This window comes from Salminus brasiliensis, chromosome 10 (genome assembly GCF_030463535.1).
Source record: "Salminus brasiliensis chromosome 10, fSalBra1.hap2, whole genome shotgun sequence".
In the NCBI taxonomy this organism is placed as follows: domain Eukaryota; kingdom Metazoa; phylum Chordata; class Actinopteri; order Characiformes; family Bryconidae; genus Salminus; species Salminus brasiliensis.
The window spans coordinates 35,685,978-35,713,170 of NC_132887.1; the positions used below are offsets into that span (position 1 = coordinate 35,685,978).

The 27,193-nt window shown below is 40.1% G+C and overlaps 2 protein-coding genes across 4 annotated transcripts in view; one reads left to right on the top strand and one right to left on the bottom strand.

The window, feature by feature from the left end:
* The first annotated feature begins 5,752 nt into the window (after nt 1-5,752).
* LOC140564857 (scavenger receptor cysteine-rich domain-containing protein DMBT1-like) lies at nt 5,753-20,782 on the top strand. 3 transcript variants are annotated; one of them, XM_072690529.1, is made up of 17 exons: nt 5,753-5,803; nt 5,962-5,985; nt 6,664-6,687; nt 7,365-7,388; nt 7,858-8,011; nt 9,057-9,253; nt 11,779-11,928; nt 13,002-13,100; nt 14,485-14,520; nt 14,674-14,772; nt 14,924-14,956; nt 15,581-15,731; nt 17,205-17,413; nt 17,767-17,942; nt 18,668-19,059; nt 19,231-19,475; nt 20,636-20,782. In XM_072690529.1, the coding sequence occupies exons 1-17, from the start codon at nt 5,755-5,757 to the stop codon at nt 20,671-20,673; spliced, it is 2,100 nt and encodes a 699-aa protein (XP_072546630.1). In that variant the 5' UTR covers nt 5,753-5,754; the 3' UTR covers nt 20,674-20,782. The 3 variants fall into 3 exon arrangements, with proteins under 3 accessions (XP_072546630.1, XP_072546631.1, XP_072546632.1); XM_072690530.1 differs by lacking the exon at nt 6,664-6,687; XM_072690531.1 differs by lacking the exons at nt 14,485-14,520; nt 14,674-14,772.
* Nucleotides 20,783-25,365: 4,583 nt separating this feature from the next.
* Nucleotides 25,366-27,193, bottom strand: part of ikzf5 (IKAROS family zinc finger 5) — a 5,634-nt gene continuing 3,806 nt past the window's right edge. Inside the window, exons 4-5 of the mRNA XM_072689939.1 lie at nt 26,961-27,193; nt 25,366-26,715 (exon numbers count right to left, since the gene is read on the bottom strand). The exon at nt 26,961-27,193 is cut by the window's right edge and continues 144 nt beyond it. Coding sequence (XP_072546040.1) covers nt 26,146-26,715; nt 26,961-27,193 — 803 coding nt within the window. The 3' untranslated portion in view covers nt 25,366-26,145. The remainder of the gene's footprint in view (nt 26,716-26,960) is intronic.

A 27,193-nucleotide genomic window follows, 5' to 3' on the forward strand; every position in this document is an offset into this window, starting at 1 on the left:
GCACTCCTGAGAGCACGGAGCTGCGACTGCCTGCCAACACAGGGAAGCCCATTCCTGCCACTCCAGCTAAATCTGACCTCTGAAAATAATGTGAAAGGGTCAAACAATAACGAGAGAGAGAGTATATCACAAAATATCTAAGCATCTCAAAATAATAAAATAATAATCTCAAAATAATAACTTAACATAATGAGACAGTATCTCGAAATAATAACTTAACATAATGAGACAGTATCTCAAAATAATAACTTAACATAATGAGACAGTATCTCGAAATAATGACTTAACATAATGAGACAGTATCTCAAAATAATAACTTAACATAATGAGACAGTATCTCGAAATAATGACTTAACATAATGAGACAGTATCTCGAAATAATGACTTAACATAATGAGACAGTATCTCAAAATAATAACTTAACATAATGAGACAGTATCTTGAAATAATGACTTAACATAATGAGACAGTATCTCGAAATAATGACTTAACATAATGAGACATTATCTCAAAATAATAACTTAAAATGAGACAGTATCTCAAAATAATGAGAAAGTATCTCAAAATAATGACTTAGAATCTCAGACTAATGAGACAGTATCTCAAAATAATAACTTAAAATAATGAGACAGTACCTCAAAATAACAATATAGGGAAAGTCTCTCAAAAATGAGACAGTATCTCAAAATAATAACATAAAATAATGAAGCAGTATCTCGAAATAATGAGAAAGTATCTCAAAATAATAACTTAACAAAATGAGACAGTATCTCAAAATAATGAGAAAGTATCTCAAAATAATGACTTAGAATCTCAGACTAATGAGACAGTATCTCAAAATAATAACATAAAATAATGCGACAGTATCTCGAAATAATAGAATTAGAATCTCACAATATAGGGTAAGTCTCTCAAAAAATGAGAAAGTATATAAAAATAATGAGAAAGTATTTAAAAATAATAACTTTTAAAATAATGAGACAGTATCTCAAAATACAAATAGCATCTCAAAATAATGACAGCATCTTAAAATAATATCTCAAAATAATGAGACAATATCTCACAAAATGTCTTAGCATTTAAAAAATATTTAGATATTATTATAAATATAGAGATATTTATCTTAAAATAATGAAAATGTATCTTACAATAATAACTTTAAAATAATGAGACAGTATCTCAAAATGATGAGAAAGTATCTCAGACTAATGAGAAGTGTTGGCCCACTAAGGGCAAAGCTGGCAGTCCGCTGGCATTTTTTTTTCTCAGTGTTTTCTGGTTGATATTAAAGAGTATAAGACGAAATGCCATTTTTCATCCCTCGCTGTTCACCTTAATTTCGTACTTTTTATGATACTTATTTACTTATTAAATAGTTTAGTCAATAATTGTCAGTTTCAACAACATTTTCAAAAAACTTGTATATCAGACGTAGTCATGCTTATCTTGCTCTCAGTTGGCTGTAATATTTGTGAATTTTCTAAAAAAAAAAAAGGGAAAGAAAGAAAAAAAAAGAAAAAAAGTCTGTGCATTGTAAATTTAAAATCAGTTTGATAAAGATTATTTTTATTATTATCTGAGGGAAACAGTCAGTGAGGTGCAGACCTTATCAAGCCAGCAGGCCGATATATGCTCACTCTCTGGAGATATACTGTGACCAGACTTTTTGTTATAAAAACGTGTCCCATGTTTGATTTCTGACAACCGTCTGTAAACATGAAAAATCTTTTTCTGTCCAAGTCGATCAGACGACATGTTTGGTAACCAGCTTTGGTTGTTTGGTTGTTGTCCTCCGAAAGCTGAGAAAGGCCCGTCTCCCCCCACCCATCCTCACCCTCTTCTACAGAGTCACCATAGCGAGCATCCTGAGCAGCTGCATCACTGCCTGGTTTGGGAACTGCACCGTCTCTGACCGTAAGACCTCCAGCGAATAGTGAGGACTAACCCCACAAACTGTTCTCCTTCCTGTCGGTCCGCAGCCGGTCCAACACGACCAAACTCTGCAACAGCTTCTTTCCCCAAGCCATCAGACTTCTCACCTCCAGAGACTAAGTGGATGGACTCCTTTAAACACACATACACACACACCCAATGTGAATCCCAGATGATGTGAAAGCATTGCACTGGCTTCCTGTAGCTGCTGCCCGGCTCGGCTCGAACCCGCCATCCCTCAAAATCCACAGAAGACAAGTGTAATTAGCTACAAAACATACAATAACATAAATTATCTCTATCATTGATGCGATGATTAATTGTCAGTTTAAATTCCATTATTGCTACAGGAATACCGCTGACTAGGCCGGTTTTCAACCTGGTATTATATTAAAAGATGGGACACAGTTGGGATCACCAGCAGCCCTGCTGGTCAGAAAGTGATAACTGTCTACAGTATGTAAGTGTACACCTATACAGTGGACATAAAAGTCCCACATATAGGGTCTGGCAAAGTGTCCAGTGAGTGACAGAGACAGGAAGGTATTTCTGTGAATGGTGAGCATGTCTTTTAGTGCACTCTTGCTCCCTCTGCTGTTAGATGACTTTGTCAGTTTATGCGTACTGTATGTGTGTGTGTACAACCTCCTATTAGTGTAATACTCATTCACGCTCAGACACGCTGACTATACTGGCAAAAACAATGAACACTAAGGTAGCTTAAATTCTATCCAATCATATTTCTTTATATCCTTATATATTCTTCCTGGTCAGGCTTGCGCTGGGTCTGGGTCTGAAATATTGGGCGCAAGGCAGGAATACTCCCTGAACAGGGTTACCACACACCCAGGGGCATTTTAGCAAAGCCAGTTTCCCTCGCATGTGTGTTTTTGGGAGGTAGGAGAAATCTGGAGCACTCAGAGAACATACCTAACTTCTCACCAGAGCGAGGATCGAACCCTTAACCCCAGGCCCTCGGAACAATCTGGCAACCCCCCCATCACTGATGTATCTGACGACTGTCTTGTCTGTTGTGAATTTAGATGAGTACATATCCTGTTGTTACTGGATCCTGTATTTGCAGGAAGCATGTGATCACACTGCCATGTGAAACATCACAGCTTGATCAAATGATTGATATTGTACAGGGAAATTCCACAGTTTCATAACCAATTTATTTCACCGTAATTTGATGTGAAATGGTTTATTGTACAGAAACATACAGACTTACAGTCCATTTCATAGTTATTATAAAACACAACATTGCTGATTGGCCGGTACCGATATTGTCAGGACATCCGGCAGCATGTTTACAACCATGTCATGTAATAACTTCGTGAAGCAGCTTCAGATGTCTGATTCCTATCACTGTGGCGTGAACAATTCTGAATAAGTAAGGGATTTTGGGGGATTATTTATTAATAATAAATTAAGTATTACTCTAGAATGCAAAATTTCACACCAAGCCACTCTGAGCGACTTATTTCTTAACAATGTAATTATACAGAAATTATGATAAATCTTTTTTTATGTAGTATTATGCTTTAAAATGTTTTTTTTATGTAGTAAAAAGTGGATTTTCCATCACTATCCATTATTATTTCTGACTTAGATCGCAACAAGATATTTGCGACTTATTGATTCACGTTTTTCAAGGAGCACAAATTGGAAAATCCAATACCAGTAAATGAAACCTTTGGCTTGAGTTGAATTCAGTGTGGGAACGCTCCCAGTCATCAGCATGTGTTCTTTTATTGTTCAACGTTGCAGCGGATTATAAAACTGTGTGTACTAAAGACTCAGTGTGATCGTGACATGATCATAAATGATGATCAAACAGATAAGCCCATCTGCCACTTTATTAGAAACACTTCCTTTGTAAAGTTATCTGCGTGAAAATGTTATTAAGTCAACTTGCAAATGTTTCCTAAAGCCACGTTCATTTAGTGCTAGTCAAACTCTGGCTCTCTGTCCTATTTTTGAGTGTAGGACCCAGAAATAATGTCCATTTATCTTTTCAAATGTTTTATTCTTAACATAAACAGGTACAACCACTGGACTACTAGTAGTAGGTCGTCTCTGTTGACGTACTAGACTGTTAGACATTAGAAATTAGACAGTAGAGTTGTTCACTCAGGTGATGTCACACAATACTATATTTCGAGTACTATATTAAATACTAAGGCAGATGTTTAGTTGGTTCTTAGTCAATGAGAGATGGACCATAATAATATGTCTATTTTTAATAACAGATGACGTATTGTGCTTAGCAATTAGCTCATTCTTTATTCCCCTAACTTTTTCGGCACAATTCACCCAATTCCCCACACAATATCAGAGACTTGTGAAGCAACCCAAGGCATCTTTTTAGCTAAACATGCTTGGAGGAGAATGCTAACTGTGAGTTGTTAGCGCTGGCTGCTAGGCTGGTATGCTAACCTGAGCGGTTTAGGCTAGTTTTCCCAGTCTTCCCCGCAAAAAGAAATAGCATGGCCAGCTCAAGATGGTCGAGCTGGTTAAGTTGGTTGACCAGCATAGCTTTTGACCAGCATAGGGTATGAGTTTGATGGCTTAGCTGGTCTAAAAGCATGTTCAGCTTGACCTAGTTGGACAACCAGCATGAATAAGCTTGACCAGCAAGACCTAGTGGGCTGACCAGCATGACTAAAATCGAATGCAACATACTGGTCAACATAGGGTATGTTTTCGTCTGGATGACCAGCTTTTCAGAAACAGAACCTATATTTTTAAAAATATTTGGACGTGTGAACTAAGCTTAAGATGCTTGTCCTGTGCCATCTTCACAGCTTTTAAATAATTAGTAGGAAGCTGGGAATTCTAAATGGGGAAAATATTGATATGTCCAAAATGACAAACAAAAATGTAAATTATAATATGGTGAGGAAGCTGGATACTGCACTAAAATATTGAGAATACACGAGAATACAGTGAGGTTCTTTATCATTCTCTAATCAACCCTAAAGTCCCTGACATTCTTTATACTTAAATAATCAAGTAATAATCAATTACTAATTATAGCACAGTTAGTTGTTCCAGTGTACCACAATAAGAACCCAAGTTCTAATGGAGTATTGGGTGTTATGTGCAGGCCCAGTCTCCTAAAGGCGCCTGTAAATTTTTCGCTCGACCCATTAAGAATTACCTTTATGCTTTCAGTGAACCCAACCCTGCCTGTTTAAATCATGTCATTCTGATAACTGCTATTAAAATAGACATTTTTTTTACTTGTGTCTGAACTTGTGATCACTTTCAAAGTTTATTTAACCTCTAAAACAGCCTATGGACCACCAGTGTTTTTACAAAATTCCATTACCAAAGAATAGGCCCACCAGTTTGTACAGAAGTCCCTGTAGTTACTGAGCAATACACCTTAGCGTGTGATAAGCCGTTCTGTGTTAGAGGGTTAAACAAAATATGAACATGAACTACTACATTTCACTACACTCTACTATATATAGCTGGAGTGCTCTCCGAAAAGAAGAAGTAATTAAAGAATATATAAGAACAAAAAGTGAGTCTACAGTGTTGTAGGTGCATATAGCAAGTGAGCAATGCGAGTAAAGACAAGGCAGGCGATTCCAGTAAAGTAGATGACGAGTGTAGAATCAAACAAATGAATCCAACAGGATTCATCCATAAAGCATCAGCTGTGTCTTTTCCACACGTTTGATAATGCTATAGCGTTTTTACTGCATGCTCCAGGATATGAGCGCATCATAAGGAAGTTCTTCTAGGTAGCGTTTTGGGTATATAAGCCATAGGGCCACAGGGGTTGGAGACAGGCTTCAGCAGGTGGGGAGGATGGATCTGACACTTGTAACAATCCTACTGAGCTCTTCTCTATTAGGAGGTAAGATCTTTCCCCTGGATCTGAGAGTAGCAGAGCTTCAAGCTTTAAAGTTGTGCCTTATTGAGGTGTTACTGGTTAACGTTGTGGTTTACTTAAAGGAAAGGGTTCTGAATGAGCTGCATTGACAAATCCTGCCATGTCTGTTCTTTTCATTTCAGAAACCACTTGGGCATGGACTACAGGTAAAGATCATTAAACATGATGCTGATCTTTAGTTAACCTCCATCTGATATCTGCTAGAGTCGTTAACATCTCAGTTAGCTAACATTTAGTTAACATCCATCTGATATCAGATTGAGTCGTTAACATCTCAGTTAGCCAACATTTAGTTAACATCCATCTGACATCAGCTAGTCTTTCTTCTGTAATAAAAAAGTATACATTATAGTTTGAAACATTTAGTAAACATTTTAAATTTCAAGTTCTTTTAGTCATTTAGTTAACCATTAATTCTCGCTCAGATTATTAAACATATTGTATTGGTCACACGCAAATCTTCTATCTCCAAAATGGAAACTTTACAGAAGCTATCCCTACCTTTCACTAGAAGTCAATGTAAAAAGCTTTTACTCCAGGTCAATTTGGTCCATTTTTATTGGTCCATTCTTCCTGAAATTCTGACATAATGTAAAGAACAGAAAAGTGTAAAGGTCAAAAAAGTGAAAAATGGAAAAAAAAAAAACATACATTGACTAATAGGAGGTAAGATCTTTCCCCTGTATCTAAGAGTAGCAGAGCTTCGAGCTTTAAAGTTGTGCTTGATTGAGGTGTTATTGGTTAACGTTGTGGTTTACTTAAAGGAAAGGGTTCTGAATAAGCTGCATTGACAAATCCTGCCATGTCTGTTCTTTTCATTTCAGAAACCACTTGGGCATGGACTACAGGTAAAGATCATTAAACATGATGCTGATCTTTAGTTAACCTCCATCTGATATCTGCTAGAGTCGTTAACATCTCAGTTAGCTAACATTTAGTTAACATCCATCTGATATCAGATTGAGTCGTTAACATCTCAGTTAGCCAACATTTAGTTAACATCCATCTGACATCAGCTAGTCTTTCTTCTGTAATAAAAAAGTATACATTATAGTTTGAAACATTTAGTAAACATTTTAAATTTCAAGTTCTTTTAGTCATTTAGTTAACCATTAATTCTCGCTCAGATTATTAAACATATTGTCTTGGTCACACGCAAATCTTCTATCTCCAAAATGGAAACTTTACAGAAGCTATCCCTACCTTTCACTAGAAGTCAATGTAAAAAGCTTTTACTCCAGGTCAATTTGGTCCATTTTTATTGGTCCATTCTTCCTGAAATTCTGACATAATGTAAAGAACAGAAAAGTGTAAAGGTCAAAAAAGTGAAAAATGGAAAAAAAAAAACATACATTGACTAATAGGAGGTAAGATCTTTCCCCTGTATCTAAGAGTAGCAGAGCTTCGAGCTTTAAAGTTGTGCTTGATTGAGGTGTTATTGGTTAACGTTGTGGTTTACTTAAAGGAAAGGGTTCTGAATAAGCTGCATTGACAAATCCTGCCATGTCTGTTCTTTTCATTTCAGAAAACAACTGGCCATGGACTACAGGTAAAGATCATTAAACATGATGCTGATCATGATAACCATGTGTTTATTCTGGCAGTTTGATCACCTTTAGTCTCACCTGAGAGTCGGGTGCTTTTTGCCACTTTACACGACCTAGAACTGTGTAGTTAGATATTTTGTCATTAGGGATGTGTATTCAAGTAAATGTATGAGCTAACAAACAAGTAATTGGTTAAACATAGGAAAACAACGGCCAATGGTCTTTTCTTCTCAGTGGACAATGTGCCAACATGTGAGAATTTCAGGTTTTATATTTTCAGTGTTTCTGAACATACTTACCATCAACTAGAGTAGGTAACCTCAGCTAGAGTAATCTCAGTTAACCTCAGCTAGAGTAACATCCAGACAAGTTACGACCCCCTTGTCACCACTACAGGTATAGCTCCTATTCCTGTGAGAATGACAATTCTGCCTGGAGCACTATGTGTAATTCCTCTATTCTCGTTTTTAGGTTTAGTCGGGTCATGTAATGCTCGTTACATCGCATCAAGTGGAGAATTTGCCAGCCCTCAGTACCCCAACTACTACCCCAATTATGCAGACTGTTCATATCGTATAAGCAGCAGTAAAGGAATGATGATACGCTTGGAATTCACTTTTGTCAGGTAAGACTTTCCAATGATGATTTTATCCAGTACAATACTTCTTTCCACAGGTTTTACTGAATTAGTCTATCACTTATTTGTACGCAGAAATATAAAATAAAGGTGCCACCGAAAAAAATCAGGTTTAAAGGAGTAGTTTGACGAAATATCAAATGGACATGATTGCTTACTGACCCCAGATGCAGACAGAAAGACATGTTGGGCATCTGAGGGGTTTGCTTCTTTAGTTGACCACGGGACATGCAAGGCTAACACTGCTAACAAACACTGCAGTTAGGCTGTGACCGATCTCATCACTGTGAACAGACGCCCTAAATGTTAAGGTGCTTTTTGGAAACTGGGCCAAGTTTCCCCTATTTATTAGTAGCACACTGCTAATACAGGGTAAAGCGATGTGCGATATGCACTATATATGTAGTTGGTAGTTGTAATTTATTAGTAAAAAGTGAAGACTGCTATGCTAAGCTTAAGTTGCTTTGATTACAGTCAGCTTACCTAAGATGCTTTTTGGAAACTGGGCCTAGTTCCCCCTGATTTTCAGCACAATAAAATGAATGCCATGACTTATAAACTGAAAATATGGCAAGAGTTTATGCATGAAACGTATGTATATTGATGTATTTCGTCACTGTTCAACAAAAACCTTGTATTTCTCACTTTTTGACAAAACTTTATTCTGGCACTTGTGATGATTGGACCAATAGAAATACTGTCTTGGAAAAGAAAATGACTTTTATAAGAAGAAGAAAATCTGAACTTGAAAATTAAGATTTTTTTTTGTTTAACGTTCTGACATACATATATATATATATATATATATATATATATATATATATATATATATATATATATATATGAAAACAGTAGATTAATGTTATGACCATTATTTAGTTATGACAATACAGCTCTCTATTAATCTATTAATTATAGATATTAATTATCTATTAATTTCACTTAAAGAAAGCTCCATTCCGATGAAAACCAAATACCTTGCATGTTGTGAGCTCTATCTTGCAATGTTCTCCATTTTTGTTTCATGTTCTAGTACGGAAGCAGGGACAAACTGCAGATTTGATGGGATTCATGTGTATGATGGTCCCTCTACATCCTCAGTATTAATTGGGACTCTGTGCGGATCCACAACAAGGACCTTCTATTCCAGCGGCAGTGACCTGACTGTAGTTTTCTACAGTGACGCGAGTAATACTGGTCAAGGCTTTGTTGCCAGATGGAACTCTCAAGGTTAGTGACCAATGTTGGCACCACACTGGGAAAATATGAAGCCGGATATTCAGTAAAGTGAGATACATTGTTTCAGGATCCATTTGTTTTTAAATGAGTGGAACTGAATGTAACATAAAAAAAATCATAAATTATTTTCCCAAAGTTACCAGAAGTCATTCAGCCTTGTTTTTACTGACTGGGCATCATCGTTGTGAGCACAGTCTTGAGGTAGAATAAGTCTCATTTTACTAAACACATGGTTAATGGACTGACAAATCAGCAAATACACTAATCCTGTACTTGAGCAAAAGTCAAATATTAATTATACTGCTTCAGTCAAAGTACAAAACTACCTCAATATCAAAATAAAAATACTCTGTTATTTTAGATCTTGTTACAACATTACACATTTTTATGAATAAATTCTGTCTAAAATGTTCCTGTTAATTAAAAAAATTGGATTCATTGAAAACTAGTTATTAATTACATTTTTTCATCAAAATACACTATGTTACAACTATCACTGGACAGAGTCAGGGCAGAGTTTAGCAAATGAGAATCTTAAAGAACACTGACCGCCTGCTTGTTTTATTATTAATACTATAACTGACCATTTTTATGGAATTTTTTTTTTCATCAAATAATTTTTTCACAACAGTTTTTTTTTTTTTTTTTTTAATCTGGCCCTACAGAAAATATAGTGATTTATACAACACACTAAAACCCAATCACTCCTCTGTCGGGTTGGCAGCAGCTGAAAGGCTAAGCTGAACCAAAGTCCTTATAGGCCAGTCTGTTCACTCTGTGGCCTCATTTAAAGGCCATGCTTCTCTGTTAATAAGGAAAGATCAAAATATTATTAGAAATATTATAAATTCTAAATCGCTGATAAAATCTGACTAAAACCTCATGAACAATTTGTAGCGTTTGGCTCATTAATGCACAAAAAGGTTGACACATTGAGAGGGCTGTCCCCACTGGCACATGGATGCTCCTCTGCTCAGCAAGCTGACTGGCTCTTATTATTGATGGGTGGGACTGTATGAGAACTCCTTTCGTATTTGGGGTGGGAGTGTTTTTAGGACGATTTTAGGGGAAATTGTTAGGGATTATAAAAAATTAGTTAATAAGTTCATTTCTTTATTAATTAAGTCAATTAATTCTTTAAGTATTTGTGGGCCCAATGTAATATGTAATATATTTTACAGGGCCCAAAATCCCTGGCCCTTGCATAAGGAAGTATAAACAGGACAGATTAAGCAGAAAGAACCTCCCTTGGCTGTTTTTAACATGATTGTTTTGCCAATCAAAATAAAACAAAAGAGTATTATTCTTATCTTTTAAAATAGGTTTGAACTACTGTTTCACTTTTACTGAACAGGCTAGATAAAGAATGTCAAGTTTTTATGCTTTTTAGAGGTAATATTATAGCATTAAACAGACTTAAAAAGTCTGGGTATTCCATTTAATTGTGGGAATAAAAATATAAAGTTTTAGCACAAGAAATTATAAAAACAAAGTAAAAAATAATGAAAAGTAAACAATATTTTTTAAAAAACCCCAGAAATTTTCAGATTTATCCAGGTTTACGAGAAGTCAATAATATAACATGTCAGGATATTAATAATGCACTCTGTGTATCCAATTCATCACTGTGAACAGACACCCTAAACGTTAAGGTGCTTTTTGGAAACTGGGCCAAGTTTCCCCTATTTATTAGTAGCACACTGCTAATACAGGGTAAAGCGATGTGCGATATACACTATATTTGTAATTTGTAGTGGTAATTTATTAGTAAAAAGTGAAGACTGCTATGCTAAGCTTAAGTTGTTTTGATTACAGTCAGCTTACCTAAGATGCTTTTTTAGAAACTGGGACTAGTTCCCCCTGATTTTCAGCACATCGCTAAATAAAATGAATGCTATGTGCTTTAAAGATTGTTTGACTTATAAACTGAAAATACGGCAAGAGTTTATGCATGAAATTTATGTATATTGATGTATTTATTTGATGTATTTTAAACAGACTTAAAAAGTCTGGGTATTCAATTTAATTGTGGGAATAAAACAATATCAAGTTTTAGCACAAGAAAAAATAAAACAAAAGGAAAATAATGAAAAGTAAACAATATTAAAAAACAACAACAACAGAAATTTCCAGATTTATCCAGATTTTACAAGAAGTCAATAATACAACATGTCAGGAGATTAATAATGCACTATGTGTATCCAATGCTGAAGTAAAAGAAATTATATTAGGCAGATTGGACCTGCCTGTGGTAGATCTGCCTTTAAAAAAACGACAGCCTGATCACACAGTCTTATCTCTTTCTATGACGCTTGACGCTTCTGCAAGCGCTTGAGTGCAGAAGGGCCATGCACCAAAAACGACTAAGAAATTAGGAAGTTTCAGAGACTGTACTTTTCATTTCATTTGTTCTCCTGATGAAAGATTTCAGAATAGAAGCATTTTCACAAATGATCTCTGACCCTTAGACCCCACGTAAGTCCACTTAAGCCAGTTTTCCTGCCTCCCTACCACAGACTTCACTACAGAAGATCCTCCTGGACCCACAGAAGCTTCCACTGGAACCACAGAAGCTCTTACTGGAACCACACAAGATCTTACTGGAACCACACAAGATCTTACTGGAACCACACAAGATCTTACTGGAACCACAGAAACCTCCTCTGGTATTTGGGTCGTATGATAGCTTCTCTGGCACTGTCCTTCTTTACCCACACATTTAACTGTTAATTTGCATTTTTAAAGGTGCTCTAGAATGGAAATCAGCATTTTTCTAAGCTTATTTGGATAATAAGAGTTCTGCACAAACAACAAACATCTTCCAAACCCACAAACACCCGTAACAGCCCCCAAAGTTTAGATACGCGAATGAACAATGGACACCTTTGTTGGGAGTGCCTTTGACAGAGGCGAAGCTGGCAGCTGCTATTTCCATTGTGTCCACATTTCATAATGATTGAACCAATAGAAATGTCCAAAATGACTTTTTTGAAAGTTGCCAGGCTAAAGTTGCCATTTTTGAGATACAATGTTTTCGCTTGATGATGACTATGTTCTTCCCTGGCCTCTTTCTGCTATGGCTGTTACTTTTGTAGCCCTATCTCTGTTCCCACTCCCTCAAGGTGTTAAACAGGGTGCGGTTGTTAGACCTATTCACCCACACCTTTACTGAGCCATTGCCCCATTACCCCAATCCTTCACTTGCCTTTCCTGGCAAAAAGGCAGTGAACACCACTCCCATCATCAGAAGGCTCCACAGACTACCCTGTTTCCTTTTCCATCCTTTATAAAATAATCCCAATCTGAATAATTTCCCCCACATATCCCTACTTATACCCATAATAGTCAACATACTATGCCGCAGTCCCTGCATTAAAGGTGGCAGGTCCTTTCACGGACAGGTCTTGTGAGTTGGACGGGACTTTGTATTAGAATACAACACATGACCACATACATTCTTCACGTGCTAGTCCAAGCTAGCAGTACTGCTAGTACTTTTTGCTACTTATTTTCTTAATTTGAATTTGACTGGTTAAGCAGTAATGGATTTAGACAACATGCATCAATTGTGAAAATGGTTAATGTTAGCTCTCTCTCTCTCTCTCTCTCTCTCTCTCTCTCTCTCTCTCTCTCTCTCTCTCTCTCTCTCTCTCTCTCTCTCTCTCTCTCTCTCTCTCTCTCTCTCTCTCTCTCTCTCTCTCTCTCTCTCTCTCTCTCTCTCTCTCTCTCTCTCTCTCAGTCGTCAATTCCTGCAGGTGGAACTGTGGCTATAATTTCAGCACCTGCTCCTGCGACAGCTCCTGTCAGTACTATGGAAACTGTTGCTATGACTACTACAGTGAGTGAACAAATGGGGCTAAGTTGAAGTAGTTACGAATCTTTCCACTTCTTCTTCTCCTTTTATCTAAAACGAGACCGAGAAATAAGGATTAAAGCAAGACTAGAGAAAGTTAAAGGAAAACAAGAAAAGCTAAATGCTAAAGTTAAGGCTGAAAACAAGCTGGGACTCACAGCTGTAGGCTAGTCGCTACAGCTAAATAACTTGGGCTAACAACAAACAATGAACAAGGCTATTTAATGATATTTTATTAAATGAAGCTATGAAATATTTAATTATCAAGGCTATATTTTCATATTTAAGAAAGAATGAGCTACAAATCATCCACCAGCGCTGTTCAGCAGTCTTTAACGCAGCACAGTCGCATATCCCTTTCCTGCTTGGGCCCTTAACATAGACACAAATAAGCAAGACAAGCAAGTACATAAAATATTATGCATTTGTTTCATATATACATATCATATATAAATATTTCAGCTATAAAACATGATTCTGACTAGTAAGAATAAGAATTGTAGATCTCCTAAACTAGATTTTAAATCTCAGTAGCTTTGTTGTAATTACAGTTACAATTCTGTAAATATTGTAAATCTGCATTCTGACTAGTAAACATTCTAGTTTAAAATATAAATATTCTTCTTCAGTCAAATATTATATAATATAATAAACAATACTTGTTCTTGTTGATTTTTAGAGTACTGTATCCTTTAAGCTCATGTTAAAGTCATACTAAGCATAGTTAAAAACATCAGTCTCTAAAGTTAGCAGAATGTAGCGACACTTGACCAAATGAAAAGTTCAAACGTCTAAAAAATGTCAGTTAATGAGAATGTTTTCAGACAGCTTTCAAAATGGCCATCAAGAAGTGTGAAGACACAGATACCCATATCTTTGTATGCAGTTTTAAAATCGCAGGAAATATTTAATAACCCACATTATTTATCTAAGATATCGAATAAGATAAAACACATTTTTTATCTCTAAGTAATTTGAGCTCAAACATGAAAGTGTTTAATGGGTACGTGAGCTTGATCGGTGCGTTTACCCTACATTCCTGAGACCTGCAGCAGGTATCCAAAGCTAAAGCTAAACACAAACTAGGCCTCACAGTCGTAGGTTAATTGCAATAGCTAATAGCTAGGACTAACTGCAAACAACGAACAAGGCTCGTTATGGCTAAGATAGGCCAAATGGCTAAGGAAAAGTCGACTTGCATGTAAACTAGAGTCAGAACTGAGAAGAGACGCAGATAAGGAGAGGACGATGGCATCAGAGAAAGAGCGCATAGGCAGTGCTGTGCAGAGAGGGGGACCAGCGATTTCACGCTGAGCAGGGCCTGTTCAGTCAGTGCAGCCCTTAACCATGAGTCTGTTCTTTGTTCCAGATTACTGCCACTACACAACCACATACCCCACTACAGGTGATCTCCTTTAAACCTTTCTATCACGATTGTTTAAACGAGAGCTAAAGACTGCAGCAGTAGGTGCAGCAACGCTCTTAGCTCAAACATGGCGATGTGAACAGCAGCATGGGTGCAAATACCTCTCTCTCTCTCTCTCTCTCTCTCGGACAGTCTTTACTTCCTGCAGGTGGAACTGTGGCTATAATTTCAGCACCTGCTCCTGCGACAGCTCCTGTCAGTACTATGGAAACTGTTGCTATGACTACTACAGTAAGCGCCTGCCAATCTGACACACAACAGCCATTCTGGTTCATTTGCAAAGCATGAGCTGAGCTCAGGTCTGGAGCATGCTTGCCATAGAAGCTTTTCTTTTGGTGCTGCCAGCGTGCTCATGTGTTGTCTTGTGTGTTCTTCTGTGCAGGCTACTGCTCATCCACAACCCAAGATATAGCAGGTAATATTGGAGTATTACCTGGGTGCAGGAGATTGGTCCACGTAAAATGTGTTCTCTCCTTCACCTAGTAGAAGATATTTGCATGTTTAGCAATTATGCCAGCATATCTCTGCAAGTGACATCGTCTAGTCCAGGGGTCGGGAACTGAGGGCCGAACTTTCCTGCTCTGACACACCTACTAAATCTGGCGATTAATGAGGGAGTTAAATTAGGTGTGTTTAGGCAGGAAAACCACAAAAGAAATGTGTAAGAAGGACCAGAGTTTCCTACCACTGATCTAGCTGATCTTTCTGAGTTTTCTTGGTCTTACAGATCAATGAATTATTACACTCCAGAATTGTCATCAGAATACAATTTCTAATGAAAATCCATTCATATCCATCAATCAATGCATCTATAATAAATTATTTATTTATTTGAACCATAACTATATCTGGACAGACGCTGAAATGTAAGCACATTTGTGATATTTACCGAGTTGATGCGCAAATGTACATGTAACAGTCAAAGGTCCTGAATTTTGCCATCAGCAGCCGGATTCCTAGAGAGCATGATTAAAAGAAATTAAAATGAATAAATAGTAATGTTTAATCTTTAACTTTACCATTTTCTCCTGGTCTCCAGCGACTGTCCCCAGTTGTGGAGGAAGCCTGTTCGGTTCCGGGTCTCTCTCCAGCCCCAATTACCCCGGTTATTACCATGATAACGCATATTGCGTGTGGCAACTCTCTGCTCCAGCAGGGGAGAGGATCTTTCTGTCGTTTGTAGATCTTGAGTAAGTAACTGTTTAGAACGTAATGCTCGTTGTTCACATGCTCGTTGTTTATTTGGGTATCCAGTAAAGTAATGGAGGCTTATAAACACTAGCTAGCACTGTGCTCCACTAAGCTTGCTAAAGTGCTTTCAGACTATGTATGACACACTGTTATCTCCAAAAATGGACAAAACTACATTCAGTTAGTAAGTATGTGGCTTTGGTTGGGGCGTAAAAAGCTCAAACGTGACTTCACAAACCATTTTACAACCCTGTTATTTTACCTCCGAATTTTTTTTCACGCTATATAATGTTGTCACAAAGCAGCTTTACAGAGATCTGGGTCCGAGCCTCTTTTGAGCAAACTAGTGTCAAGAGTGAGGGGAAGAAACCTTGAGAGGAACCAAGACAATGGCTGTTTTTTGTATTATAGTATAATTTCATCACTGTATACTGTTTAACACAATGTGACACTACTTATTGGTAATTTATAATGTTACAAGGTGATGTGTTGGTTGTTTAGTACATGTTTTTGGCCTGTATTTTATGATTTTACCAGTGGCTAAGGCCTTTGCTAATCCACAAAACTCTACCACATCTGGAGAATATGGAAGGCAGATGAATAACAATACTTATTAGTAACTTATAAAATTATATATTGTGCTTATATATTGTGTTTTAACTGCTAAGCAGTTACAACATTATAACTACAGGGACTGGTGGGGCTATTCTCTGGTAATAGACATTTGTAATAACACTTCCGGCCTGCCAGCGGACTGTCCATTGTCTATAGGGATTAACACTGTAACAAAACCACTGAAATTACTACTGCATCTTGTCAGATAGTGTGGCTGCTCTCTAGTTATATCCTCTCAGTGCGATTTGTGGTTAGCAAGCTAAAAAGATTGTAGCCAGGTTAGCTTTTAGCCTTGCCTCCACTCGCTTTCCTGAGTTCGGCTTTCTCAAGTCTTCTAGGTACAAAAATTCAGAATTTCTGATGAATGATTGGCTCCAGTTTGGTTCAGCTAAGGTAGTCCAATTAGTTTCTAAGGGGTGGATGTTGTAGAGAGAAGATGGCCTAACGCATATTTTAGCCTAACGCAGATTCGCTATTTGCTCCCCAGCTGTATGTGTGCAGAGTTTGAGCTCCCCTTTTGCGGAAACAGAAAAAGCCACAGTCACAAGGCCTGGTACCCATAGCATCCCATAACTAGCAGAGTCTGGAGGTGATGAGCCTCTTTCCAGCTTTGACTAGGGCTTTCACTAGCGGGCTAAATGTTGGGGGTGTAAATCTAACAAGCCAATGAGTCTTGGGGTTTTAGAACTGGCTGTTTGGGTTCTGCCAGAATTTCTTTGACATTCTACGCCCAGTTCAAAAGGTATCTTACTCTCGGTAAGTAAAAACAAGAACATGTTCTTGAAATGTTGGTTCTGGCTCTGCAACCTTCAGATTTGGCCTTATTAGCTGCTAACGCCTCTGTGTTTGTGGCTCAGACTGGAGAACTGCTGTGGCTGTGACTATGTAAACGTATATGACGGCTCTACCACGGCCTCACCGCTGCTGGGCAAGCTGTGCTACAACGGCACCCTCCAGGACTTCCGCTCGTCCTCCTCGTACTTGACGGTCCTGTTCAGGAGTGACCATTCAGTCGTGGCTCGTGGCTTCAAAGCCTCCTTCAGCAGCTCACTGCCTACAAGCACAGGTAAACACACCTGAAGGGCATACAGTACAGGCCAAGATGAATATTTGGCTGTATTAAATCAAGCATTGACTGAATACTGAAAATGCCACCTCATTAATCAACCAATCAGAGTGCAGAATTTTTCCACCACAAAGTATATGTTGATAATGTTCATTCAGTCTCTGTTCTATTGTTAAGCTAGCTGAAATGCTACTCAATTCTACCTAAATGTTGCTACAATTACAGGTTAATACCTTGTAATTCCAGTAAATCCAGACTTTTGAGCTGTTTGGTGTTTGTGGATGAGCTTCTCTGATCCACTGAAGCCCATTCTCAGCCGCTCTAACATTAGCCTGAACCCCTTTGTCGTGCAGCTAGAGTGGTCTGTTCCTCAGACAACATGAACATTGTGATTCGGAGATCATACCTGGACTCTCTTGGCATCGGCTGGCACAATCTTTACGTGGATGACCATCGCTGCAGACCCTCTGCTAACAGCTATGAGGTGTCCTTCAACTTCCCTGTTACCATGTGTGGAACCAGCAAAAAGGTAAGACAGAAAACATAAACGCTAATAATGATCCAGTAATAACTGATCAAAACTACTACTTTAAAACTGACATTTACATTTATGGCATTTAGCTGACACTCTTATCCAGAGCGACTTACAAGGTGACTCGTATTAAAGAGGTGAGCCAATGTAGTGTTAGGAGTCTTACCCAAGGACTCTTATTGGTGTAGCGCAGCCCAGGAATCGAACCCCATGGTGTGGTAGCTCACTGGCAGGTAGTGGTGTTATTTCTTGTGCCACACCAACCACCTAAAATCTGAAATATACACTGCTAAGCCAAAACATTAGGACCACTCAGAGGAAATGGGCAGGCTGAATGACTTTGAAAAGGGCCAGACGACTGCATCACCTCTGAATCAGCAAGGCTTGTGATGGGAATTACCTTTTGATAGTGGTCCGAACATTACGTCTGATCAGCGGCAGCTCTACCTTGCAACTTGTAGGACTTGCCAGTGGTCTGCTGATGAATTTTGGTTCCAGACACCATAGGGCACCTTCAGATGGCTTATGCAATTCATGCATAAGACAGCACAAGGTAGACGAACAGCTTATTAGGTAGTTGATCACAATGTCTTGGTTCATCTGTGTATATACAGTTATGACAGCAGGGTGTAGTATACCCAGGTTTCATGTCAACAAAACCCAAAAAAACAAAATGAAACAAAACCCCTGGTTGATTTGCACTGTGCTTCCTCCCCCGTTAGTTCAACAACGGACGCGTTGTCTACAATAACCATGTGCGAGCGGCGCCGTCCCAGTCAGGCGAGATCACGCGGCTAATCGATCAATTCCTGCTTAACGTGAGCTGCCACATGGAGCAGGACACCACGGCGGGGACGGTCTACAAGGCCAAAGAGACGATCAACAGCACCATCACTGGAACGGGCCGTTTCAACGCCACCATGGCCTTCTACCCATCCAGCAGCTTCTCCTACCCCATACTTGAATTTCCCTATGAGGTCAGGCTCAATCAGGATCTGTTCATTCAGGTGCAGCTCACCAGACCTGACAACACCCTGGACCTCTTTCTGGATACCTGTGTGGCCTCTCCCAACCATGACTTCCAGGCTCGCACCTATACCCTCCTGCGAAACGGGTAAGAACGTCAGAGGCACTTTTAAGTTGTTTGTACAGTCATGTTGTCTTGTACAGCAGCGGACCCCAACCCAGGTCCTGAAGGCTCACCAGATCCAGCGTATTATCAAGTCCTTACTGAGTATGTATATATAAGAGAAGATCATTCTTCTACTGTGCCTTCGTGTTTCAGCTGTCGGCAGGACAACACAGTCGGCATATACACCAACGGCCAGCACTACTACGCCCAGTTCCGCTTCAAGGCCTTCAAGTTCCTCCGGACGCATCCCTATGTCTTCCTGCAGTGCAGGGCGCTCGTCTGCGCCGACAACGACTATGGCTCCCGCTGTCGCCAGGGCTGCCGCATGCGCAGGAAGAGATCCCTCGACTCCGACCAGAACTCTCAAATAGTCACACTGGGCCCGATCACTCTCAAAGGTCAGTGGAACTTAGCTGCTCCTCTTCCTGTGTCCTGTGGTCCATCGTTCAGATGATCCTTCCCAACTAGGGAAATCAGAAAGTCATGTTACCAAATAGTGGCTACTACTTGTTTGCACTCTGGTGGTGACCAACTATTGGAAAAGTTAGGCAACTTATGGGTCAAATTAACTACCAGCCTTGGCCATTAATATGCAGTAGCTCTAAAGTTTGTAGACACCTGCTCATCCAGCGTTTCTTCTGGAATCAAATTTACTGTGTTATTAGAGTGAATGAACCATGGACGTGATGCTATTTATTGTTCCTGATTTATTTGCCTAAGCGAGGTTCATGGTTTGCTAGCTTGGTCCGCTAAAGTGGTTCTCTGGTCCTGGAGTATCACTGCCCTGCATGCTGTAGTGTTCTTCTTCCTCCAACACGCCCAGTTCTCCTCAGGAGGGGCTTGGTAATTAGTCCACTAGTTGCACCAGGAGTGTTTGGAGCAGGGGGATCTCTCTCAATCCTGGTCCCTGAAGGGTTCACGTCCACCACATCTGACTCCAATATCCTGATATCATCCCTGGTCTAATGGGGCAGTGGTGGCTCAGCGGTTAGAGCTCCGGGATATCGATAACAGGGTTGTGGGTTCGATTCCCGGGCTCGGCAAGCTGCCACTGTTGGGCCCTTGAGCAAGGCCCTTTACCCTCTCTGCTCCCCGGGCGCTGGAGTTGGCTGCCCACCGCTCTGGGTGTGTGTGTGTACTCACTGCCCCTAACACGTGTGTGTGTGTGAGTGTGTGTTCACTACCAGATGGGTTAAATGCGGAGGACACATTTCGCTGTACAGTCCACACTGTACAGTGACGAATACGTGCACCTTTATCCTTTATCCTTTATCCTAAGGGCCTTCATTAACTAAATCAGGTGTTTCATTGAATGGTGGTAGATCTCCAAGGCATCCTTCCTCTAAACCATGCAGGGCAGCAGTACTCAAGGACAGGATTGTGAACCACTGGTGTTTAAGTGGCAACATTAGTAAACGTGAGATGTTAGCATTCCACTAAAAGGGTAAACGATTTTCCTGAACTTCTTAAGACATAAAACACAGACCTTCTATTGTCACAGTTGTAACACTATCCACACTGTCCTGAGATGAGTGCTTATGATATTTTCAATCCCTAGGTGCCAAGACTGCTGCCAAGGTGGACACAGAGGAGTGAGCTCACAGCAGTCGACCTCCAGTCCAGTCCAGTCTCTACTCAATTGTTCAGCTCAACGAATGGAGCACTTATTTACTCACTGTAATTAAAAGCATCCTCAAAAGGCAAACTGGTGTTTTTTACTTTTCTTCTTAACAATTACCAGGGGTACCATAGCCCTACCAACCAACAGGAATACCATAGCTTCAACCTAGCAAAAATAGTTTACCCCTGATATACCAAAGCAACCACTTAGGAACACCTTAGCAACACCATAGCGTATCAATGCCCTACCAACCACGAGGAATACCAAAGCTAATACCAATCTAGCACCCGCTTGAAATGCCATAGCAACCACTTAGCAAAAAAGTTTAACCCTGCAGACCATCCTTCAGGAAGTACAATACACACAGCACCACCACAGCAACCACTTAGCAATATCTTAGAAATCAACTGAAGTAACTACCTACAAACACCTTAGCAACCACTAAAAATGCCAAAGATACTACATATCAACACCCTAACAACTACCCCGGATATAGCAACCACTTAGCAAAAAATAGTTACCCTAATATACCAAAGCAACCACTTAGGAACACCATAGCATATGGACACCCTAACAACCACCAGCGATACCACAGCTACACTCTAGCAACCACTTAAATCATATCTTAGCAATCAAATGAAGTATCACAGCAAACACTTTAAGCAACTCCTAAAAAACCAAAGCAACACCCAAATAACTACCTGGGGTTAAAAAAAAGAAGCTACCCCTGCCATACCAAAGCAAAACACTCAGGAACACCACAGCAACCACAATGAATACCATAGCTAATACCAATTGTGCAACCACTTGAAATGCCATAGCAACCACTTAGCAAAAACATTTAGCTGAGCAACCATTCCGCATTTTCTTCAGGAAGTACAATAGTGACTAACAAGAAGCACCACAGCAACCACTTTGCAATATCTTAGCAAGCAACCACCTATGTACACCTTAGAAACCACTAAAATGCCAAAGCATCTACATAGCGACCACCTTGCAAAAAAATTACACCATAACATATTAATGCCCTACCAACCAACAGGAATACCATAGCTTCAACCTAGCAAGCACTTGAAATGCCATGGCAACCCTGCTGACCATCCTAGCAACAGTTTAGCAATTGCCTGAAAGTGGCAATTAGGCTGAACAACCACTCTGCATCTCCTCAGAAATCCCCTGATAAATGGAGAACTTTGAGGACTTTGACGGAAAATGAAATGAACGCAGGGTGGCCTCTGATCTTCACACAATACCGGACAAGCTCACGGGACAATAGGGTAATAAGGGTGTAGCGGAACGGTGTCACCAACATCTTAGTAATACAATCCAGGTCAGGAACGTTCTGCAACATAATTTCAATTTATTAACATTTATTAACAGCAAATCCACCAGAAAATGTTCTACAATACTTACACGTTAATTTAGTTCGTTATGCTTGACAGGCTTATGAAATGTCTCGATTATAGCACCACAAAAAGATCCGACATAACAAATAACACATTTACACCATGGCACCTCAGGTGAGAGAGAGAGAGAGAGAGAGAGAGAGAGAGAGAGAGAGAGAGGAGAGAGAGAGGAGAGAGAGAGAGAGAGAGAGGGAGGAAGTGAGGGTGATTGTTTTTACCAGTGTGCACACACTGCAGGAAAAAAAACCCAACAACACACCAATCATTGTGTTTTACACTGAAGCTTACAGTGGACAATCGCAGGACACATAAGCTCCCACTGCTAAAATCTAGCCATTTGACCTTTGTCCTACTATAGAACCAACAAAACCACAAATACCAACATTTGACCCCTTAAGAAGAATACCCCTCTGTTTCAGTACTGTTTTACCATGGCATGGTTAGCTTGCTCAAATCATTTACATATGGGCTAAACCCTGATGCAACCTTAAGGCCTGTCCCACCTTAGTATCAGCTCAAATTAAATGTTGAATAAGGCCCTACAGTGGCGCTTCACAACCCTGCTTCTGTAGGACCCCCTGCTTCCAACACATGTAATCCAGCTAATCGGCTAATGGACAAGCCCTTCCTGACCTGAAAGGAGTGTTTTAAAACACAAAACCATAAAAGAAAATAATAATCGTGCAGATCTGGAGTCCTGCTACTAATATGTCAGTCAGCTGGTTGGCAAGCTAATGGCTAACCAGCTGGAAAACACATAAACAAAGCCATGCACCACAGTTCTCCTTCTGAACCTGAAGCCTAAAAAAACAGTTAAATTTTTATTTTACTGATTTCTGTTAAATCTGTTTGTAAACAAAGACTTTTAGAGTGGTTTGGTGTGAAATGGTGATTGGTGAAGTGGGTAGGTACACTGCCTTCCCCATGGCAGACTAGGGCTTGGCTTTCTGGCTGGGCAAGACTCTTAACATGTGAGTCGCTCTGGGAAAGAGCGTCAGCTAAACGGTGTTAACTCTGCACGGTGGAGGCAATTGGGATGTCTGAAGAGTTGAATGCTTCCACAGGCTCCTTTACAGAATGGTTTTACATTAAAATGGTTTAAATGTGCTTCATTTTTAACTAGTTTTAAAGCAACACTGTGTAGCATGTTTACCTTCAAATAACAACTTTGACTAATACATTACAATTTCCCGATTGTAAAGGGGATCCCATGAGCAAAAAAAATGCCAACTCTTGCGTAACACTCCTTTAAATATACATGTTCGCTTAAACTGTATTTTTATAGTCCACAAAGAAAACTCAGAGATGAACTTCCAAGTGGCATAACTGTCTAAGCGTTGGTGATACCACAGCCTTCAGTAGCTGGAAGTCCAAGAGAATATTGCATGGTCTTCCAAAACACCCAGTAAGGGGTATTTTTAAAAAGCTTTTAGAAGCTCAGTATTCAGGATCATCAGGTTTGACAGCAAGTATGCTTCTTCAAGTGTATTTAGCTGTACCGTGGCGTTGTCTTAGCGGCGGTGTCCAGCTCTGGTGGGGCACTTCCATATAAAAATCAGAAGACTTGGGTAGGTTCACACTGGAATCCCTGATTACGATCACCACCACTGTAAAGACATTTCTACTAAAACGTTTCTCTACATGAACCATTTCACATCAAACTCTAAATGATTTCTCAAAAACTGAAATTAATAAAGGAAATTAGAACACAAAAGCTGATGTCCACTGCACGCTGACCTCTCGAAAAACTGTTGCAAATCTTTCACTTCTTAGTCGTGAAGTGAAGTAAGCAGGTGCATGTTAACACCAATACTGAAAAGGAGGGATGGAATTGGACCTGCCTCTGCTGTAAACAAACAGGTCAAACGCCAGAACATGCTGTAAAGGTTTCTCACATGGCATGGTCAGCAGAGACCTTGAGGCATTATCAAAAGCTCTAATTAACTACAGCTGTGGGAATTCAGTGATGAAATGCTAATGTTGGGCAGGTATAAACCCTTATGACAAAAACTAACAAAAAAAAAAGCACTGAAATGAGGAACCTGAGCATTGCTGACAAAAGTCAAATGGGTCGTATCGAGTCGAAGCACAGTCAGTTCTAAAACTGAAATCACATTCTTAAAATGGGCAACACACACAGTCTACATTTGGTCTTCACCTGCGGAGGGCTGTTGTTAATTAACTACTTGTTAATGTTTTGAAAGCTAGGCCCTGTTTCGCTCAGAAATAAATACAGCTGAGAAAATCACTGGAGCTAGCTAGCGTTCTAGCGCAATAGGAAAGCATTAAGGGCGACCCAGTAGCCTCAGATTTGATCATTTTCACATTTGCATTACTGCTCAATGCACAATACACTTAACTTTAGGACCAGGATCACCACATGATTAGCAAATCTAGCAAATTATCTGGTGTTATTCCCAACAGAAATGATGTGGTTGTTCTAGCCATTATTTGTGTGGTACATTCCATGACATTCTACCGTTTGTGAGGCCAACTGTCCGCATCCGTCACTTTTCTAGGGTTAGTTGTACATGCTCCACTAATGTAATCTTCCTAATAGTCATACAGTAATGTTCTCTGTAACGGCACTTTTTTGCCCTCTCAAGCATAGGTTGCCAGCTCCCTTAGTACAGAGACAGGCTTACTTCAGATCTTTACAGAAAGTCACTGTTTAACCGCAATATCCAAAATAAGGTCTACCTTGGCTGTTTCAGGCTTGACATGTATGAGCTAAAGCAACAACTGGCATCAAACACAAACATACAAAACTTTATGAGCATTTTTAAGAGAACATCAGCACTTCGTACATCAGTCCTGCGGCAGGGCAGTGTGTGAAAACCTGAATAAGAATTTCATTCTCATCATTTTCGCTGTTAGGCCGATTTGTGGCACCACTGGTTCATTCTTGCTACCAGTCACAGTCACTTATAGCAGATCATTCGTCCATAGACTGGATGCTAATCTACTAGCCTACAATCCTTTGTGGAGATCCTGGCCTACCAGGAATAAAGTAGTATACTTATTTTAATCTACATACACACATCTGATGACTGGTGGTTTTTTTGATGATTGGTGAAGGAACTTTAGAGGTCTTTAGAGGTGTATAAAACTCCAATTAAATCTCATGGAGAAAGCAGAAGGTCATCTTCTGAAAAATATATATTATGGATTGTGCTTAATGACCAAGACCATGAACTATTAAGGCAAATAATAATAATAATAATAATAATAATAATAATAAATAAAAAATAAAAAGATCCATTTTGATTTCAGGTTAAGTTTAAGTGAACAGACAGAATAAATACATCAACACAGTTATGAAACACATGAGCAATCCTTTTTCTGACTGCCAGCAGACCAGTTGAGTAATGGGATGAAAGATGGTATTCTGGGGTAATAATAAATGTTAACGCTTTTAGACAGTACAGCAACCACTGTAGCAAAAGATACTCTCCCCCAGGGGCGGAACACTCCCCCTTCAACAAGGCTATACGGAAGTCATTCCAGGCACTGTTTACCGAATTGTAGCATTGATTAAAAACCTAAATGGGTTGAGGCAAAACCAATGCAGATGCTTTGAGGATGACTGTAATTCATGAGAACTTCCTGAAAAACAAAATAGAAGCTAGTCAGACTTTACAGCTTTAGCAGTATGGATGCGCTAATACCCACAAACACCACTCGCAATAAAAACTACCTATCTAGTACGCCTTCCTGCTTCTTTTATAGACCTAAATATATGTCTCGAAAGCACTTCATGAACCACGACTTTCAATTCAATACTATTAGCATTCACATAATGAGAAGAAACACCTAGATCATGTAGGCACGGATGTCCAGTAGCTGCCCCACTGTCTTGTCCGAAAAAGTTTCCACAAAACTCGGCACAAATGAAATGTAAAAAACAAAACAAAAAAAATTGCACATCTTATTTTGTATAAAGGAAAAAAAGGGCAAGGAAAATACAAAGCATGTTCCCATCTCTCACTGGCTGGAGCCACACCCCAGCCAGTACTGCCCTGATGCCCCGTTCTCCGTCAGTCACTGCTTGTGCTGACCTCTGGCGAAGTGACAGGCAAAGTCATACTTGTTTCTACACCTGTACCCACATATGTTACACTTGAATGGGTTCTCGTAGCCATGGCAGCCCATGTGAATGGTGTAGAGGATGTTGTCGGGGAAATAAATGTGGCAGTGGGGGCAGTGCTGGAGCAACTGTGGGTCCTGGGCTGGCGTCGGGGTCCCTGGCTGGCTGTTGGTGCCGCTGGGGGTACTGGTTCGCTCGCTGCAGGGCCCTGCGCCGGGGCTGCAGCCGCTGTGCGCTGCTGGCCGTGGCTCAGGGGTGATTGGGGAGGAAGCCTGCGCGGCACTGGCCGAGACGGCTGCTGGGGCAGTCACTGGCTGCTGTACTAGGAACGTGGGCTTTTCGTCCGGTAGGGACTCTGCTCCGGGCGACACCGGGGCGCCATGAGCTTCAGGAGGGAGGCTGGCAAGCTGGCCGGCCAACGTGGACAACTGGTTGAGCGGGTTGTCCAAAACAAGGTCCTGTTCATCCCTGGAGCTGCCTCCAGCCGTGGCTTGCGGGTCTTTCCCCAGACTGTCGAAGGTCTCCTGGTGTTTGGAATGGGTATTGTTAGGGTTTTACTTAGCAACTTATCAACACACTTGCTGGTTCTTTTCAGAGCTCCACATTGTCAACACTGAATTCTGGTACAGGATAACGCTGCCATTTGTAAATGAGACACCTCTCCAATGCTGTCATCAGAACCTTTTACACCAGAACTCATCAATACTTCAGTATTTGCTTAATAATAACTGGTTTCCGATTCAGGCCTGGAATCTTAGGAAACACCTACCTGGTGAAGGTGCGCGTGTGGTGGGAGCTCATGGCCAAAGTCACCCAGGTGCTGCTGCTCGCAGCTGGGTTTCTGCAGCACCATGGACACAGGGTTGATGTTGACAAGGAGTCGACGGCCATAGGCCAGCGAGCTCCCTCTCTTCTGCAGCACGCTGAGCATTTTGCGGTGGGAGAGAGAGGAACGAGCACCTTTCATGGGGAGCAGTTTGTGCCTGCGGCGCCGGTGGTGGG

What these genes read in the sequence shown, in the direction of transcription:
- LOC140564857 (XM_072690529.1), top strand. Translation starts at nt 5,755, where the DNA reads ATGGATCTGACACTTGTAACAATCCTACTGAGCTCTTCTCTATTAGGA. An exon ending in TGCCAGATGGAACTCTCAAG is followed by an intron (nt 9,254 to 11,778) that starts GTTAGTGACCAA and finishes TCCCTACCACAG; the next exon opens with ACTTCACTACAGAAGATCCT. An exon ending in TGTGTGGAACCAGCAAAAAG is followed by an intron (nt 17,943 to 18,667) that starts GTAAGACAGAAA and finishes CTCCCCCGTTAG; the next exon opens with TTCAACAACGGACGCGTTGT.